The following is a 20,975-nucleotide window of genomic DNA, read 5'->3' on the forward strand; positions in this document are numbered from 1 at the left end:
AGATCCAGAGAAAGAGAGCAAGAGTACAGACAGAGTGAGGTGTTTTGGCTGGTTTCCTATAGTAATTAGTTCAACAAAGCTATTTGTTCCTCTGGCTTCTGTTAGATGGGAAAATGTTTCTTTGGGGAGTAAGCAAGTTTTTGCCAAAGGACAAAGCTGCGTAGGAGACTTCCCTCAGATTTAACAAGCCCCGAGTGAAAGAAATTAAGTAAAAGTTAAAAGATAAGATAACAGGAAATAAATGTCTGGGAAATATAATATACACAGTTTCAAATATATACAAATATATGTCACATCGGTTTGATAGAGGAGAGAAAAATTATATTTGTACATCCAAAATAAGTTTTGTTTAATGTGCTACTTCAATAAGGGATCGACAAAGCACTGTACGCGTAATAAAGGTCTGACTTGAAAGGTAGAGTTCTCACCCTTTTGTTACAAACTGTTTCCTCATGCTGCGCATCACTCATATAGCTGCTGGGTTGAGATCTGCTGGAAATCTTTAAGAAGTAGAGCATCTTAAAGCAGTCAGTTCTTCGGCTGCAGGAATTTCAATATCATGCTCTTGGTCTGCCGGCACTTTGTGTCTTGAAACTCAGATACGATCAGTGTGGAAAGTAATATTTTTTGCCTCTATGAGGTTGGGAAGGAAAATGAAAGCAGCCGTTTTCTGCTGTCGCCCAAAAAGAGGTGGCAAATCTTAGCTGGCAGAAAAATAAAAAAATCTTCAGCATAAGGTTAGTCTTGTAACCTATTTGTTAGTTTTAAATCAATCTTATCTTGATAATTGGATTTAAAATAAAGGGAATATTAGCCTTTGATGTGAGGAAGTGGATGAGAAATGGTATTGAACTCTAGTCTTTCGAAAACAGGACAACACAACCGCTTATCCATGCTGCTTCTTTCTTTGGTCTGAGCTGGAGGACACATCATACAGACAAAGCGTCAGCAGCTTCTTGGTTTGAATTCTACAAGTTGGTTTTCATGCAATTTCGCCAGCTTTGCAACTACTAACACGTCACTCCACACTACTTCACTATTGACTGTTCCAGAGGCATGGGTCGTAGCAGCAGTCACACTGCAGGATGATCATTCTTAACTTCCTACACTGTAAGAATTTTGTGTCTGGTTGTCTTTGGTGACAAGACTATGGCGACAGCAGGCTTTGAACCTCTCCAACTGTACAATATAATGCAATGGTTTTAGGTGATGATCAAAGATAAACCTGTCAGTTAAATCTCCTCTGGATCAAGAGAGAATCCCACCGCATGTATTAGACCTGGTGTTTGAATCCTGCAAATTGTTGAGATGAGGAGTAGACTTAGGTTTCACATCCAGCAGAGTGAAAACGTGGGAGAGAAATGGACTTTTATGTTAGAATTAGTGCAGGGGTTTGATTAAGTGAAAGAGACCTTTACACAGTGTCTGCCCTTGGTGTCCCCTGGCCAGGCAACCAGAGAGCAAACATCTCCACAAAAGGAGTGATTGGCCCAGGAGGATAGAAAAAAATAGCCTGATTAAGAGTCATGCTAAGTCAGCTTGAACCTAAGGCTATTTTTTCCCCAGCCTACTTATGACAAATATCCAGTTGAAGGACAGTTGAGTGGATGAGAAATGACTCGGGCTACAGCAACAGGACATTAAACGCTCTTATGTTCACATGTTTATAGACAGTTAGCTCCATCACAAATTGATGGGTGAACCTTGTTCCACACTGACAAGAGACTCCTGTGGGATGCATGGAATCAGTGTGGATGAACAGTGTTTGCCAGATGTTGAATTTTTTTATTTTGGGAAATCAGCCATGTTCCTCCCGCATCTTCATTTTGCTCAAACAAACCTTAGTACTCTCTCCATATTACTATGAGCTATTGAAAAGAATCCTGTTGTTACCTTCAAATATTTTGTCGCTGTGACTTGATTGTTCATTGACTTGTGACATTTTTCAGGGTAGAATAGATTGAAAATTTCATGATATAATGGTGTGTTGAGTTATGATAAATAAATTGGATTTCGAATCTTGATGAAATAGATCTGTCAAGAAGCTAATTATAATCACGTCTCTCCAGCGATTATCAAACTCATGGGAGCCTCCAGGTGCCTCATATCCTGTCCCCATGTTTGGCTTTGTATTTTCAACTTCCTGCTAAAAAAAAAAGCTTGTACAGGAGCTTGTGTACATCTTAAGCACTGCAGCATTTCATCGGGGGATGAGGGGGAGATGCAGAGACTGTGTTGCCTTTAGGCGTTCACATTGACCGTCTGCCCTCGTGCCAAGTTGACACACACAGATCGTGGAGATATGTTCTTCTGGAAGAGGAAGACTGAGTTTTCATGTGGTGATGAATCAGTAATGGTTTTAAAAATGATCCACCAGAATTTTGTTTAAAAATTCATCTACTACTATATCATGCAGCACGCTGTGAATCATGTGCTCATTAGACCGTCCTCCTGAATAGCAAAGCTCGGATTCAGCGACATGATTCTCTGCAAGGAGATTTTTGTAAATGGCTGAACAAAAAGGAAAAGTTACCTACTGGGGACATATCTTAAGAAAAAAAAAAGACAATCTAATTGGCTTGGCAGATCAAAGCTTTCGAACAAACACTACGTACCACAGAGTAGGATTACAATTTGTTATGTTTGCACAACAGTCAGAGGCTTTTGGGGCTGAAAGTCAAATTTGTACAACATGGAGAGCGCACTGTGTCCAAGTTCAATATGAGGTCCTTTTTCATCTGTCAGTTGGTTTTCTTAGAATGTTTTCTTGATATCACATTTCAAGTCTAAGCTGTCCTTGACAATTGGAAAAAGCTTTCAAACACAAAAGCCTTGTTGGTTTGACAGAGAGACATTACAACAACATGAAAGCCAGCAAATGGCAGACGTATTCAAGATGGAGAGGGTGCAAGTGAGAAGTTACCGAACTATTCAAGTAAAACATGTGGCTTTTAGTGTTCTAGTACTTGAGACCAGTCTTTGTCTTGAGAGTACTTTTTGGAAGTCTTCAGTTTTTCTTTTGGACAGAGTGGAAAGGATTTTTTATTTTATTTTTTAGGGATAACGCAAAAGTGCCTTTTCACTGTGATTGTAAATTTAAAAGAAAAGGGTTCTAAGTTGTAAATAACATGGAAAAAGTTGTGGATGAGTTCAATCTTTATGCTAATAAACTGTGAAGTCATTCACACAAATTTATGTTGAGTTAAATCTGTCAGGCAGTCAGTCTTGCATCTGTTTTACAAAATATCCAGCATCTGTTTTCAAAGTCTGGCTCAGCTAGGCTACATAAAGTAATGTGGACGGAGGTTATTTATATAATTTAGATAAAGCAATAGTGATTGATAGAGAGCAGCTACAAAGAAAGAAGCTCCTTCTGGAAGCTATTGCTATAATTTTGTATGAATGTGTAAGTTATCAATGCAGCGGCAAAAGTATTTTCAACTTTATGCTAAAAAAAAATAAATACAAAGGCAATTAAATCACTCTCTCCACCTGGATTCTGAGGTGAACACAGCTGTGAAACAATAAAGAAATGTTATCCTATTTCCATGGTTTTTTTTTTTCCTTTTCTCTTTGTCACACACTAATGTCTCACCATAATTAGGTATTTAAATAAATCAAAATTCGAACAATAACAGAACTTTGGGCTGATCAGCCACATGAACCTGACCTCTACCACAAAAGTAGAGTGGGTTTTACAAAACAAGCAGCCTTCAATTTGATGCATATGAACAAATACGCTGAAATGTGATGTTACATGCCCTTTTCCTATAAAGTAAGCATGTCGCGGTAAATCCTAATTTCTCTGTGATGACACTGAACGCTGCATTTTGTACCATGATGAAACTGAATGCACCATCACTTCACTGGAACATGCAAGGAGCTCCTTCCTTAAGACCACAGTTGTGGAGAAACAAGCTCACACTGGCACTGTGACACTGGTCACATGCAGGTGTTTTATTCGAAATGAGGAAAATACTGTGCGTGCATTATCAAACAGTACTTAAATGTTACAGCATTTAATTACAGGTATAGCGACAGTGGTTGAGAAATAGCTTGGAAGCTTTGTAGTATCTGTATGATTGTGTGTGTTAGTCATCAACTAATGACACTGAATTGGTTCGCGAAAGAAAAAAGAACGGAGACTGCAACTCTGATGAAAGTCCACCACATAATGTCATCAGTTTGACATAATACAAAATCAGGGCATGCAATGATTTTATAAGGCAGAAAAACAAACACGCAACCATTTTGGAGCTAAGGTTGCCACAAAACTATTTCCTATTGTCAAGTGAGACTGCATTGGGACATGTCTTCTATAGAATATCCTGACATATTCCGAGGCATTCTCTTAGGGTTCTTGGTGTATTCTATGCCTGATCACGAGCCTCCGCTCAAAAAGCTGCAGTCAAGATAATCCTGCTGGGGATCGTTTCAACAGACAAATACAAAAGGTCATGCTCAGAGGACAGGCTCATGTTTCACAGACAAACACGAACACAACTTTTCAACACCGCATTACATAAGGGAGGTAAGCACGTGTTAAAATGAAGTGTAGGTTAAACAAGCCTGTTTGAGCGCCAGAGGGTGAGTCTCACGCCGGGTGTGAGTGACTACATCATTGGTTCTACAAGAGGACGGAAAATTTGTTCATTTAGAGTCAAGAATCTAGCTCTGATTGGAAACTTCATTTCCATTTTCAGTGGCTTTTAACTTCAGCCTTGAGTCACGGTTTTGTTAGGTTTACTGCACATGTAACGACTCACTGAAGGCAGGTTTTAAAGTTTATCATAGATGCAGAGAGTGAGACCTGCTGTCTTCCTTGTCCTTCTGTGTAAACTACATCAAGGATAATTATTTGTACAGAGGCACTTTATACTTAACAGCAAGATGAAGAATTACATTTCGTTGAACAATAAGGAAATATAAATGCATTTCATACGACCAAGAAAGGGTAATATTGTATTATCATACACAGTCTGTACATTTGTAGTGCATTTATTGTATGCAGCCACTAATTTCAGCATAATCTGCTGGTAAATTTGGGTGCAGAATAAAATCAGATGCAATTAATTGGTTTTTACTGCTATTAGCTTTGTCTTATTCAATTACATTACGAGACTGCATTTTTTGGGTCTGTCACCAATCACACAAACATTTAATGTTACTCCTCCATTGTCATGTCAATCAAAGTCTGGTTCTGCGGAGATAAACTCGGACATTTGGGCCGATAGCGTCACTGTAACTTTCCCCTGGAGCATGGATGCAGAAGTTAGGATGACAAGCGGCCTCTAGAGACGATTCACACTGCTTGACAGAGGAGCTTAGGGTCTAATCTTAGCCATGAGAAGGAACCAGAACACTTGAAAACAAGTTTTTAGGCCCTGGCACACACACACACACACACACACACACACATACACTCTTTTCAGTAGCCACAGTGCTTTGAATCTTTTTTCCATTTTGGCCATAAGCTCTTGTCATCTCCAGTAATCTTTCTTAGAGGTATGTTTCTCATTCTTATTGTACAGCATTCGTTCTTTAATGATACCCTTTAAAGGAGTATGATAACCTTTCCCCAACTGACCTTTGCGTTTATAATCCAGGTGTTTTTATTCCAAAAGAGGCATTTGTTTGCTGCTAAAACTGTGAAGAGCGCTTTCTTGTTCTTTTATGATATAAATACGATCGTTCAGTGATACTGAGCTGCGGCACAGACGGTCCTCGGTAATGCTGATATCAGCTTAGTGTACTGCTATCTTTTCTTTGTGAGAGAGCCTTTCCAAATAGAGGATTAATGCTTTCACTCAAGGAGCAGGGCTGCAGAGATACTGCAGAAAACATCACCTTCAAGCAACAAGACAAAAATTTACGACGTATAGAAACTTGACAGCATCAAAGAATCCCATTCCTCATTGAGGATTTCATCATCAATTGGTTTTGAACTAGTTCATCAAAACAACTGTTTATTTTGATACAGCAGTGGAAAAATGCTATTACAAGTAAAAGTTTTGCAAGTTCAAAATTTACTTGAGGAAGTTTAAAGAAGAACTTTAAAAGCTGAAATATTTTTTTTCCCCCCTTTGCTGATGTATTAGATATGACGCCCTTAGATTAATAATAGTGGAACATATTAGGTGAACATTATCTCATTTCAACGCCACTGGGTGACGCTTTATCAAAATGCGTTTTAAGCTTCCGTCCCCTCTTTTTATTAAACTGTTAAAATCACATGTGAAACAGTATTTTTATGGTCTTTAAGTTTTATTATTTTGGTTTTGACTTTGTCAAATTGGTTTCTTGGTTTTCCTATGTTCTGGTTTTGTTCGCTCATCCTTGGTTTGTAGATGTTCTTTGCCATAGTCCAGCTCCCCTTGTAAATGTAGTTAGTGTTAAGTTCTTGTGAATTCTGTTAAGCTTTTTGTCTCAGTTTGGTTTACTCTATCACCTGTCACAATCCCCAGATGTCCTCAGCTGCCTCTTGATCTTGTCACTTGATCACCAGGTTACCATCTGTTCCATGTTCGTGGTTCTCACCTGCACCCACTCCCCTAATCACCCATCCCAGCAGACATGCTCTTGGGTTTTCAGTGTTCATTGCCAGACCGTTGTCATTTTCTCAGCGTTATTCTGTCTGTTATATGTCAACTTAGTTCCCACTGTCAGCCTGTCTGTCCAGTGTCTCCTCCTGTTTTGCTGCTCGTTAATTTTTCAGTCTTTCACTTTCCTCAACTGCCTCCACCTCTCGTAAGTCCTGTATTTTTTTAGGTGGTTTAAAATCCACACATTTGAAATGTGACCCTGACTGCTTTTTGTATGATGGAATGGAAAAAATACAATATTGACCACTGAAATGTAGTTGAGCAGAAGTATAAAAGAAATGAAAAACTATGACGAAGTACGAGGGAATAATTCTGAGTAAATGAGAAGAGACTTTCCAAAACTGCCAAAAAGGACATCCAACTGTTTTTACTTTATGTAATGTTTGTTGACTTCACTTCAGTAACCAGAAAGGATTTACTTGACAGTTGTTTCTAAATGTCACCAATGTGACAGAAAAAAAGTACAAAGTCTACAGAATTGCTAAATACAAAAAAGAGAGAGAAAGAATTGCATCGTACAAACAACAACGCAGTTCCTGCCAGCTGTTCTGCTTTGTTTTAATGTCCTATATCACATCTGTTCTCCTTGCAACCATGGAGCGTTGTTTTAAGCACATCCTCTGAAATCTACGCCCAGCTGAGAATTCTCAACAGAGAATTACAACATGATGTTGATGTAATAGTTTTTAATACCGTTTACAATGTAGATACAGCTGTCACTTAGGTTACCATGATCTTAACATCAATCAAATTATACGACCTTCCATTGTCTCCATGTTTGTTTACTTCCTGTGGATCAGGATGTTCTGCACAGTCTGAGTTTGCTGGTGTGCCTCCAAGTGGAATCCTCTGGTAACGGGCATAGAACATAAGCAAGAATGTAAACAGTCTTGAAAAGTAAATATATTTCTGGCCAAGCACTTAGTTTCCACTGTCCCTTGTTAATGTATGAGTCAGTTGGAAAAAATCTCTGACAGATGTGCAAAACTTGACCTTCCAAATTTTCGACTTTCTCTTCCTCTGGAATTTGCCATGAGTATATTGAACAATCCTTACTTTTGCTGTGGATTTTGGACAGGGACCATACAAAGTCGATAGACAAACTAGTGAACAGGCTAACGGACAACTGGTTTGACAAGCTGCAGCTATAACTTTTTGGACTGCAATAAATGGAAAAACCCAGCTGAACTGGATTTGATTGACTATCAGATGCAACAACCGAATGGATTGATAGAAAGTGGTTTAGAATTAAATAATTAATTGGCACAACTGTAGGATCATTATTTCACTTAGACAAAGGCTTGATCTAGTATGTATTAGCACAATATCTGATTTTGTTTGGGAAGTAAGTCAGACTTGTTTAAATTTGTCCACCTCGTCCCATCTCTCCCCCTCCTCTCAAATAGGCAAAATATCTCAGCGGCCACGGTTAAAGGAAAAGTTGCATCTTTGTAAAACATAGCCTCAGATGGAAGTTTGGAGTTCATTGTTAGTCCTAAAGTTTTATGGATGTGTATGACTTGTCCTTCTAAATGTTTTGAAATATTTAAACTATGTGTATTTGAACCATAATACTGATTGATCCACCAGACGAAAGCAAAATTCATGGAGACACAGAGAGATACAGCTCTAACAGCCTGTGCACCCTCCCGCAGAGGGAGATCAGTCTCTGGTGGATAATCACTTTTTGGCATAATCAAAATGTGCCCAGCTATTTATTCAGCCCTCTTTTTTTCTTTTATTTGAGGAAATATATTTGATGTTCAAAGCTTGATCTGATTCTGAAAAAAAAAGAAGCAAACTCAGTAGATTATTTGTCAATTTGACATGTACAGAAGTGTGAAAACTTCCGACTGACTGGACTGACATGTTGGTCTGACACTTCCAGCTGAAAAAAAGTAAGTCAGAGTGCAGTCAGTTTAAGGTAATCTTAGCTTAATCCTATAACGCAGAGGTCCAGTGTTGTCATGGCTGGCTAAAATGTACTTCTGAGCACTGCAGTCACATAACACTGGTTCCCCTTTCAAGCTCCTTTTCACTACGGACTCATTCATTGCGAAGCGATGCCGTTGTAATAAAGAACTCATAATAGAGGCGGCTTCACTGTGACACAAGAGCAGGATCGACAGCAGTAGTGTTGTTGAAGGTTGAAAGTGCTTCTCTGCTCAAATACTTTGTCTCATCTCATTCATTAGCCAGGAGTTTACACTGTCTCTGCCTGTTTTGATAACCTTTGAAGTCAACCTTGTAACTGCAGCAATTGTTCACTCTGCAGAGATTTGTTGGGTCAAAAGTGATTTGTGGTGTATGATTGATAGTCCATGTGGAGGAAGCGAAGGAAAGTTAGACAAGTCAAAAGACGATGTAATAAAACAACAGCACAAAAAACAACGAATCTCCTTTCTCCGATTCTAAATCACTAGCAGCAGATTAGTTAGCGTAGGAAGAAAAACAGGAAGTGTGCAAATGATTTTTTTTGTCCTCGTTAGTACTGTTGATCAGTTATACAAGTCTGTGTAAACAGTTCCACTGATTCAGTAGTTTTACAAAACTGCTGTGTGCAGCAATAACTTTCTCATCTGCAGTGTCATGTTGAAACCTAATTTTAAAAGATCTGCCGACTAAAGCTTATTTCCAAAGGCTCCCTGTCAAGAAGAAAAAAAAAAAAAAAAAAAAAGGCTGACAGATTCTGTTCTCATTGTCAGTGTGTGCAGGATGTTTTTACAGAGCAGCAAACTCTGGTTTGAACCACTAAACCTGCTCAGCTTCTCTCTGATGTGCGTCTTTGGTATGCATGTAACAGCTGAATGTAAACATGTCTGACAGTCAGTAACTCAAGCCTGGTGGGAAGCAAAGTTAGGAAGAAAAACAAACTGGAAAAAAACATTGATCAAAAGTGTCTCTCCAATCCAATCTCTTTCCAAGAAGATGAAGAAAGGGGAAAAAAGAATCATGCTTCCAATGGTTACTTGCCAAAATTTAAAGTTGGATTTAAGGTAAACACAAGAAACTTGTGCTAAAGAAAAAAATGGACCAGACTCAGTGAATATCCCTATACTTCCTATTTAGATCAGTGAGCAGTGCTGACCCACATGGCATTGGGCTAATCAGGTGGGAACCTCCTTTCATCAGCGTTTCGTCTAGAACCAATTTGTTGCAGAACATAGTTTAGGTTTGTTTTTAAGTAGGATTGTGTGTCGTACTTACCTCAAGTAAGACGCAGTCAGAGAACTCTGAATTTGGAGACGTATGGAGGAATTCTCATGAAGGATCCAAGCAAGCAGCTATTTAGAGCATGGACAAAAGAAGAGGGAATTTTTACCATGTGAAATAACTCAAACCTTTAAAATTTCACAATGGTTCAATAAGTGCTACATTGAAGATTTGTTCATCACTTTTGCATCGGGCCATTGTTCACTTTATCACTATTTTGCTCAATCGAAAAGTATCCTGTCGCTGATCACCTGACACTAGATATCTTCTACCTGGGCATTATTATAAAGGTTTACAAGATGGTCCCAATAAAGTGACATCCTGGTCAATACATACATTTCATCATAACTTATTTTTACTGTCTCATAGTTGTTGTTTTGGGATTAGACCAGCAATGATTTTAACATTTCTAATGTGAGACTGTGTTTGTTTAACACGGGTATTTTGTAATATTTGACCGTTCAAATTCTAACAAGTTGAAATCCGTCATACAGATCAAGACTAGTGATGTAAAGCTTTCCACTCCAGTCTCTTTTGGCCTTCGCAGCTAATCACTCTATCCTACGCAGAATGTTGAGTTTTACATCATACATTTACATTTTCTCTAATGATGACAAAATAATTCTTCTGCACAGAAACATTATTCATTATTCATTAAATTCAGTGACCCAGAGTTGATCCACTCTCCTGGAGCTGCATTGTAATTCAAGTGCAACCACACACATACACACTGGAAAAAAAAAAAATAATGCTTAACAAAGAAAGGTTTTTGTGGTTTAGAACATTTATGGAAAGTTTCAGCTAAGATTAGAACATATCACATTTGAAAGCTGCCAAATGTAAGATGTGCAGGTGGGAATAGGGAGGAGGGAGGTGCAAACTGTTTTATTCATTCAAATGAAGCAGTGGAAAAGTTGTAGATATAATCGAGAAACATGGTGACGTCATAATCGCATCTGATTTTCACCTCCATTCAAAAAATGGCAGATTTCTTGTTGTATGAGGCCCTAATTGTTGTTGGGTCACATTTTAATGCAGGATGAGATCATTCACAATATAAATCAAACTATTCATGCAATGATATCAGTAGGTTATCCACATTTCTTAATTATTGATTCTTATAAGTATCAATAATAATCAGGGCACTGTAAGAGTATAGAAAGCCCGATCCAATCCCAGCAGCCCGGAAGCTCTACGGAGGATCTGGAGGATCTACAACGTACTGCCACCATCATCGAGAAGACGGGGATCCATCTAAAAGAATGACAAACAAGACAACGACGACAAGTACAAATAAAATACAAGAAAAAATTAAATAAAGTGGTTGAAGAAAAGAAATGAGACATTTCATGAGACAAGGGGAAACAATACAAGTTTTGAGGAATCTGGTTAGTCTGAGCAGAGGAAAAAATGACTTCAGTTTAGAGCCTTCGAAAGACTTTTGAAACAGCCAGAAGAGTCCTCGCTAAGCTTTTGGAGCTCTGCTCTAGCTCAGCTAGCTAGCTAGCTCTAGCTAAGCGACCTCAGGAACACCTCAAAATCTATGCAGAAACCAATCAGTGCCTTTTGGGTTACTTTTTCATTTAAACAAACTATATGTGTGAAATTTGTTGCTCAACCATGTTTAGTTGCAGTGGGTAAGTTACATTTATCACTGGCTGTTTTAGGGTCAGTGAAAGCATCTGATCTTGGAGATGCTCGTCAACTGGAGAAAACATGACCAGCTCATGGTGTCTTGTTTGCCAAAAGCTCGCTGTCCCTAAAATACAGAGTGATTTCTGGCTTCTGGTTTGGGATTTGCAAACAGGGAGCCAAGAGTGATCTATAAAAAGGATGAAGACTGGATTAGATGCTTACTCAAAGAGAATAATTGGGTTTGGCACTAAATATATAACCCCATTTCTAAAATGATGAGGACTGTAAATAAAAGTAGGATGAAAAAAAAAAAGTTTGTAAGGGAGCAACAAAAGGCTGGAAAAGTAAGTGGTACTAGAAAGAAATGGGTCATTGATATGACTGGGTATAAAAAGAGCACCTTAGAAAGAAAGAGCCTCTCAGAAATAAAAATATGCGGAGCTTCAGTAATCTGCAAAAAAAGCCCAAATTTCAGTATAATGTTCCTCAAAGTAAAGCGTGAAGACTTTGACTATTCCATCATTTACAGTACATAATATCATCAAAAGTTTCAGAGAATCTGTGGACGTCTCTGTGCTCAAGAGGCATGGCTCTAATGACAAAGGCCCAATCTCCCTTTGTCATAATCTGTAATCCAGGAATACTTGGCAGGTCAGTATCTGCAGATCACACCGGTAGGGAGGACACATACCAGGTCAGTAAGGTTGAGATGTATTTGGGGCAATAAGATTTCAAAATTAGTATGAAATCTAACGGGGAACCAGTGCATGGAGGCAAGCACAAAGGTGATGTGTTCGTGGACGCTGCATCCTCTGGAGTAAAGAGGAGAAGGACCATCTGGCTTGTGATAAGCACTCAGTTCAAAAGACTGCCTGTGGAACTGGACACTTCCACATCTGGAAAGTACATATTGGTGCTGAAAGGTATACCTGGGTTTTTTGAGCAACAAATACTTCCATCCAGATGTCTTCTTTTACAGAAAGCCTTGCATATTTAAGCAAAACAAAGCTAAAGTGCATACTGGATACATTATATCAGTGTGGCTTCGTAGTAGAGGAATTTGAGTGCTGGACTGTTCAACCTACAATGCAAGTGCATCATGAAAGGCAAAATATGTCAACGAGGATGGAGGAGTCCCAAGCAACTACAATATTCTATTAGTCAAGAAAATTCCTTTCTCAAAGATCCCATGTGTTTACAATCATTGCTTAAAGAACAGGACGCTTCACAGCAGTAAGCAATGCCCTGTCCCATTTTCATGCATCGCGCCCATCAAGATAAGCAAATATTTTTCACGAGACAGTAAAATGTCTTGCTTTCAACTTTTGCCATCGTTTAAATGTTCTACTGTGAAAAAGAATGTTGGTTTATGAGATTTGCAGATCATTGCATACAGTTTATATGGTGTCCCAACCTTTTTAGGAATAACAGTTGTAAAATGATTTACTGATTTATTGAAAATAACTAAACCTGGAATTATATTGGTGTTTTTTCATATAAAAGCCAGAAGTTTCTGAGCATTTATTTCTATCGTTGCTGTATCAGTCAAATAAAACTCAAAACATCTGCCTCCGGCTGCAGATTTGCAGTGTTATGCTCAGGTCATACTGCTCTGCACAATGCAGTCCCTTTCCATCTGTTAATCTGCTCTCCTTATGCATTGCTATGATTGGCACAGCTGTTGCAGAGCGATGAGACCAGTGATGTAACTGGTTACATTTGGATTTATTAATCACCACACCCTCTGATTTATATTAAACTTCTGCCAACCCTTCTGATGTTTTCGCTGCTCCACCTACACAAACCATAAGAGTATGACTGCCTGGAAGCACCCAGTGTTGGTGCAGCAAAGAGGAACGCATTTTTTTTCATGCCCTAAACAGACAAGAAAAAGGGAGGGTTTTAATGATAAAGACAAGTTTGAGAGAAAGATTTTGTTTCCTGAGGTTTAAAAACATGGATTAATGCAGAGGATAGGGCGGAGAATAAGCAACATGTGTGGAAAGAATCAGACAACAAGCAATTTCAGAGCTTTACTATCTTCCGGCTGTGGGTTAAAAGGCTCGGCATAATCTGGCCATGTTCGTCTGAAGTGGCACGTTTACATCATATGCTGAGCATTTGAAGAGGATAAAACTGTATCTGCAGCAGCATGACTCGAACCAGTTGCAGCAGCCCGACAACAAAGGCCTTTTGCTCGGCTGTAATCAACTTTGCAGCCCACGCAGAGGGTGAGGGGCGAGGGAGCTGAGGAGAGGAATCTGTTTGCTCCTGATCACAGAACAAGCCATACAGCAAGCCCAACCCTTGCTAGTTTGACAACAGGAAGAGTCTTGAGATTAAACAGTGAGATCTTTCTCTTGATCAGGCTCTCGGTCTGCCCTCCCCGCCATCTCTGCACCTGCTCGTCACAGCCCCTGATGTATGTGCTCTCTTCTCTCCACCCCTTACTCTCTCTACATTTCAACTGTCACTATCTTTCTTCTGCCCCCTCCTCATCTCCTCTCCCCAACCCCTTTCACTGCTTTTGATTATCGGCAGCGACTCAGAACTTGTGCAAGCAAACCCATCACAATTTTATCTCTGCCGGGCTTGCAATCACTTTCACATGTGCACACTCTGACAATCTCTTTGCACTTACATTCGTTTTCTGGTGTCCATCTCTCACTCAACTGTGACACAAATGCTCACATTCACAGGAACCTATGCTGTTATGGAATCCCAACTAGTCTCAAGCTTTCTCATTCTCTTTGTTAATCATCTGTGATGAATAAGTAAGACACCTTTCAGAATCTACAGCGATAGGAGGTGGTAGAATTGTTGTTACCAAATCAAGGTCGTTTCAGGTAAATTGCTAAAAGCAATCAGAAAACCAAATGTATGCCAAGTGCCTCTAAGGTAAGTGGAGCTTAAAAGAAAGGTATTTTATGAATTCCTAAAAGGAAAGACAGAGATCAGAGGTCCCGTTGATGCATAACAGTGCAGGTTAAGAATCAAGGACACTGCAGATGGACAGATGCTTGGGTGTACTACACTTGAACCTGGGCCCTCTGGTTGAAGGACAGCTTGTCCAAAAACAGAACCATCTTACTATTATTCATGGACAACTAAAGGGATGCAGTGAGTAGGAATCAGTCTGTCCTGGCTTCCGTGAAAAGACTTAACTCAAAAGGACAGCATTGGAGGCTTCATTCTGAGCCCATGAAGTGCAAAGGTCATTTAAAACTCTTTCCATCGCTCTGTGACAACTACAACATGGTTTATATAAAAAACAAGTTTAGACAAAAAAACAATAAATATAGAGGCTTTTGAGACGAATGAAAGATCGCGTTATGTAAATGAGTGCATGTCCTTCGACAGGATTTGAGCTTCAGAGTTGATCTCACCGCACTCATGTTAGCCAACACTTCTGTTGCTCTCAGATTGGTTTGATGCAAATTAGACAAACAAGACTAGCTGAGTTAGTGTCAGCCATCCTACATCCTGGAATGGTTTAATTTAGTGGCACCTGCTGATCATTAGTGTAAACAAAAAAGAAACAAAGAAAAAGTGGATAAATTTGGATCAAAGGATGACAAAAACATGAAATATGCACAAAGGCACAGTCAGTTTTTATAACCACAGACTCTATGCTGAAGCTAAACATGTTGTTGTGTGCAACATGTTGAATTAGAAGTTTCTTCTTTTTTTTTTCTAGAATCAAATCTGAACTCGGGCCATATTTTGAACAAAGTGGCCTCCAGTTTAATGCATGAAAGTCAGATGTATTACATGAATGCCCACAGTATTCGAAATATCTTCTCCATCTCACAGTTTGCAGATCTCAATATTTTCTGCATGCTAATTTAAAGAACTTCAGCATTTGACATTGAATGTAAAATTCAAAATGATGATCATAAGTTTAAATAATGATAGATCCACATTTCAATCCTCCTTTCTGAACCCTTGTGCTCTGGTGTGATCATTGCACGCCTCTATTTCTGGACGACAGCTCCTCCATTACTCTCTGGACCCCACTTAGCTCATCTTGGCCAGTGCTGTTGGCAGAATGAACTCCCCTGTGAAGTCAAGACAGCAAAGACACTTTTATAGGCTTTGGGCATTTCCACCAGAAAAAACGTTCCCACATTTAGTTAGTCCAAAAGGAACTTGAGCTTACTTAAGGTAAAGAGACACTGGGGAGAATTTTGAAATACTTTTTGTCCCCATCGCCAGACCTTGTGAGGCGAGAAATATACTCATAGAAAAAAACATTTTCTCTCTTTGGCTAATTAAAACTTCATTATTAAATTGAGTTCAACAGAACAACTTTACAACAAAGAAGTCAGAAGCCACTGATATAAACAAATCTCCACTGCAGCTTAACAATATTTGATGCAACATGAATTTAAGGCAGCTTTTTGTCACTGCCTTCCTATCAGTGGTGTGGGGGTTGAATTTTAATGGGAGACACAGTTTAGTCTAAGTCCAGAAAATTCCAGGGTGCAATGGAGTAAACCAGACTTTTCAGTTTCCTATTTGCCTTCCTAATGCTCAATGTTGGTCAACTGGATATCTTGTAGAACTCTGGATGAAAATGCATGTCATGCAAATGCAACATAATTCAAATAGCCCTCAAAATGACTTTTTATGGGTGGAAATAATTTGCTTGTAGAGGACATTTGCCAGCTTCATGACATCCATTTGGTGATCTATAAAGCACTTACAGGGGTAGGGGAGGGGAAGCGTTCTGGGCGTTCATGACAGTAAAGTAACATGTTAGAGAATGGAACTCCGTGGTTTTGTGATTTGTTTTTAATGTTTGGTTTTCTCCTGAGATTTATTGACTTAAAAAAAAATGCTGAATATTGCTTGCCTCACATTTAACAAAAAAATAATCTTGTATTTGATGCTGACACACCACAGTGTGTAAACGTTTTCCTTTTCTAAAAGCTCACAATGCACCAGAAAAGTTTAACTCTGCTCTTAACGTTAACTGTCGAGTGAGTGTCCAAAGAAGTCAGGCCAGACTCTTAAAAAAAGGCATCCAGACTCAAAGCCTTTATACAAACACTGGATATTATGTGAATACTGATGAGGAACATTCAGCCATCCATAAATAATGAATGCACAGACAAATTAGTCTGCATATTCTCCAGAATCACTATTTAGTTTTAAATATTTCAATGCGTGAGGCTGAGACCAGTCAACTTCCATGCATTTTTCTTGAAGCTTTGATCTCAGGCGCTGCCCTATTTTGGACTTTCAAATGGTTTCTGTAGAGGACAGAAAGAGACTTGGAGAAATGTCAGTTAATAGGAGACCACAGAGCTGCTTGAATATTAAATGGGTTAAATGGACGGTGGTGACACAGAAAACGCAATCTTCTTTTCTTACGGCTTTGTATCCAAATCCAAATTGCAATCGTGTGGTCAACAAAGCAGTCAAGGGATTTAGATCCAGAAAGCCCTCCACAAATGTTAGTCTCAGTACAATTTGAATGGAGTTTGTCTCTGTGTTTGCTGTCAGTGTCATTGTTGTGAAAGTCTTTTTGATGTGGAAACACACTTTAAAAACTAATGCAATCGCTACCCTGAGATTGCACTTGAACAAAGGTTCTGCTCAAGATGTTTTATGTTAGCAAATGAAGACATGGCTAGTGTCTGTGTGTGTGTATGGAAGGTGTCCCACATCACAAACACGCAACCAAGATTCACATGTGAGTATAATTTAAGGAATCTCATAAAATCATCTTTCTATCTGGCAATACAGCAATATTTTAACTTCTTCAAAAGCAACATCATTCAGTCCATTTTAATACACAGTGAGTAGATGAATGCATATTTTAAAAAAACAATGCTGGTGTTGAACTATGAGACTTAACTGTTGTCTCAAATAACACTTTTTAACAATGTGAGCAACTAGTATGAAACAGTGCACTCTGGGTAATCCCTCAACACTGGAAGTTAACAGTACATTTGAGAGCAGTGATGTTTATATCTGTATTTAGTCTCTGTTCAACTGCATAATCTTATTCTGAAATATGAAGATTTGACTTGTTGAAAATAGCTGATGTTGCCATGCCATCCTTACTGCCCTGCCGCCAGACTAAAGCTGTTATTTGAAACAACCTATCTGATCTGCTTTAAACTTTAAATGTGTACCCTATGGTGGATCTTATTTCAAACTAAAGTAATAGTTCAGCATTATGCTGAAAATGTAAACTTAACCGCATCTCTAGAAAATTGCAATATCCAATAAAAACTTAAATATGCAATTGTTCATTCTTACAACCTCTGTCCGAAGTCCAAAGGAACAATTTTCAGTGCCCCACATGGCAAACTTAATTGAATTTATAAAACATAATGTAGATACTTTTCAAGTGTAAAATAAAAAAGTTGGGGAAATACGGAAAGACAGAAAAGTTTATAGAATATACAAGTACCACTGTTCTGGAAGAACGTAAAATAAGCAGCTTAATTTGTGACAGGAAAGGGTGTCAGGTTTGGGTATGAAAGGAGCATCCGTTAAAGCAGTGTTCCTCAACTCCATTCCTGGAGGGGCTCTGCCTTACCCGCTTTATATGTTTTCCTGCTTCAATACATTTGGCTCAAATTATTAGGCCATTAACAGACTTGACCCACAGACAGAGCGGTTTCCTCTGAAATGTTGCATGAATGGGGTGTGGGAAACATCTAAAACATGCTGGGTAGTGGCCCTCGAGGATCGAACTGAGAAACGTTGCACAAAAGGAGGTTATGGTTAACCATATTGTGCCAAACTCAGTCAGAGAATCATCAATAAATTAGAAAAAAAGTTTAAAAAAAAATCTTGTTGTAAGATTTCTAAGAACTTTGGCATTTCAACATTTACAGGGCTCAATATTGTTAAAATTTCAGGGAGTCTGAGGAATTCTCACTGCTTAAAGGTAAACCATTGTTGAATGCACGTAACCTTGAAGCCCTCAGATAGCACTGCATGACAAATAGCCATGGCGCTAATATCACCCTAGCTGCACATTTTTTCATTTTTAGGCAACAGTGGACTCAACATAGTCATCCATTGCATCCAAAACTGTAACCAGAAACATTATCACACGGGGATAAAGACATATGCCAACTCTGTGCGGAAATGTTGCAAAATGGGATGCGAGCTCATCTCTAATGGACAGAAAACCAGTTGACATTTGTTGTATACTCAGATAAGTCTATGCTGTAGCTGCTGGTGCCAAAGGAGAGATAAACCATCCAGGCTGCAACAGTGAGAGGTGAAAAAGCCAGAATGTGTGGTCATATGGGTTCCATCACTGTGTCATGGATGACTTACATATATGTGGAAGTACCATTGAATCAGAAGCGTATATTTTAATTTTGGATAGATACGGCGAAGGTGACAAACTTCCACTTGGAGCAAGTGTTTATTTCAACAGGACATTGAGAGACATCCTTGTGTGTGACTTAGAGCAGTTTGGCTTATACACACAGAGTATGTGTGCCTGCGTGGCCTACTTGGTGTCCAGATCAGTCTGCTATTGAAAAAGCATTCTGCATTTTGTGGTGGAGAGGGGGGGTAACTGGCAACACAGTATCCTTTGCCCTGGATATATATGAGACATGACAAACACTGACAATGCACAGTGAGTATTAGCAGTCAGCTTGTGCATCTGCACCATCAATTAGGCAATTATCCCTGCACCCAGTTTAGTGTCCACCCTATCAAGAGGTCAGGCGAGCTACTAAAGAGGCTCAGTTCTGTCCCTGGGAGATAACATGCAAATTTGAATAAAGGAGCAAATATACAATTAAATTAAAAACTATGATGGTTTTGTTGATGGGACCCTGGGGCCACTTTGGGTGCATTTGCTGTTAGTAATCTATGCTCAGCCATTACAGAGCTATTAAGAGAGTTTATCGATCAATTACAGTAAAGGGGTCAGCAGCGTTGAAACAACCCCACAGTCAATGCCCAGTCCTGTATCTACAAAAAAAGAAAAAAAAGAAAAAAAAAACAAAACATGTGACTGATCGTAGAAGAGAAACAAGAGGCGTTTGTTTCCGACACTGAGAGAGCCCGCCGGTGTACCACACTCCCTCTCATCCACTCAGCTTCTCTCTCATCCGCCGGGGTGGGAGACTTAAGCAGCCTGTAAGAGGAACAGCGAGGAGGGGAGAGGAAAAGGAGCGTCGGAGATGGCGAGCAGCAACATGGAGCTGAGACCGCTGCTTCGGCTGCTGGGGTTCGCCTGGCTCCTTCTGGTCTTTCACGCGGCGAACGTCCGGTGTCTTAACGGGGACGAGGACCAGAGCCAGGACACCGAGTGCAAAATGAAGAGTGTCACCGTGTCGGCGCTGCCGTTTCTGAGGGAGAACGACCTGAGCATCATGCACAGTCCGTCGGCCTCTGAGCCCAAGCTGCTGTTCTCCGTTAGAAACGATTTCCCCGGAGACGTCGTGGTGGTGGACGACCTGGAAAACACCGAGCTCCCCTTTTTTGTCTTAGGTGAGTTCATTAGCCGCCAATTAAGCGGATTTAAGCCCGCTAAGTCCTCATTTTTTACACAGAACATCTGTCTATTAGCTTAGGCCGAGCTACACACCACGGCTGCACTGTTTTGGTGCACGCTATGTGAAATACACCGGCAAAAATCAACAGCTAACAGAAGTGCTTGGGAGTGTTGCGGGAGGTTTCCTTGGGTAATAATTAGCGGAATATGTCATTATGTAGAGAAACACTTAGAACTGGATGATGCGCTAATAGGCCCCATAGCCTCAGCGCTGGGAAACATGTATGTTTTAACTAGAATAAAGCAAATAACAAATAAATGAGTTATAGGAGTGTCACTATAATGCCCTTTATTGAGCACTTTGCTGCTTGCACACACGACGGTTTGGTTTGCTAACAGGTGTGGAGAATAACTTGCTAATTAACTGGTTAGCAAGCATGCAGCCAAACTTTCCTCGCCTTAGTCCAACTTTTTTTGCCCATATTTCTGCCCAGAAGTGGTGACTTTGTGCGGCCCGTGTTGTATATTGTTACTTTACTTGTTAAAAAGCAACACTTTAAGCCCTCTGATAAATGAGAGGTTTCCACTTTACTTTGGGCGAAATGAATTTGAACCCGACGTTGAGTTGTATATGTGAGTAACAGCGTGTTTGGCAGGAAGTTTACCAGCCGCTGTCCATGGTGCTTAATCTCTCTGCTAATAGGGGCGCCGCATCAATCTAACAGCTACGAGACTAACTCAGCATTTTGAGTGTCACACATGTACATCAAGTTGTTTTGAGCTTTGTTTTTTTTATTTTTTATTATTTTTTTGGGGGCGGGGGGTAGTGTACACGCAGCATTGTTTCTGAGTTGTATTAACACAAGCCTGCAATCAAACAGAAAAGCAGTAAAGAAATGTGCGGTTAAATGAGCCCTTTCTTATGCTTATGTCATTTGTTTCAGTGTTCAGAGCAGTTTCCCACGTGAAACACATTTTGCACCGTCTTCATGGCGAGACTGAAAATGATCGGCTTCAAAAATTACAAGTTAAACTGAAAGCAA

At 39.6% G+C, this 20,975-nt stretch overlaps 1 protein-coding gene across 7 annotated transcripts in view; it reads left to right on the plus strand.

Moving 5' to 3' along the window:
* The first annotated feature begins 19,551 nt into the window (after nucleotides 1-19,551).
* The window catches only part of astn1 (astrotactin 1), a 357,848-nt gene continuing 356,424 nt past the window's right edge, over nucleotides 19,552-20,975 (plus strand). For all 7 annotated transcript variants that reach the window (XM_075483746.1, XM_075483748.1, XM_075483747.1 and 4 more), the window contains exon 1: nucleotides 19,552-19,928. In XM_075483746.1, the coding sequence (XP_075339861.1) occupies nucleotides 19,619-19,928 (310 nt within the window). In that variant the 5' untranslated portion in view covers nucleotides 19,552-19,618. The remainder of the gene's footprint in view (nucleotides 19,929-20,975) is intronic.

The sequence above is a fragment of the Odontesthes bonariensis genome, chromosome 14, assembly GCF_027942865.1.
Source record: "Odontesthes bonariensis isolate fOdoBon6 chromosome 14, fOdoBon6.hap1, whole genome shotgun sequence".
NCBI lineage: Eukaryota > Metazoa > Chordata > Actinopteri > Atheriniformes > Atherinopsidae > Odontesthes > Odontesthes bonariensis.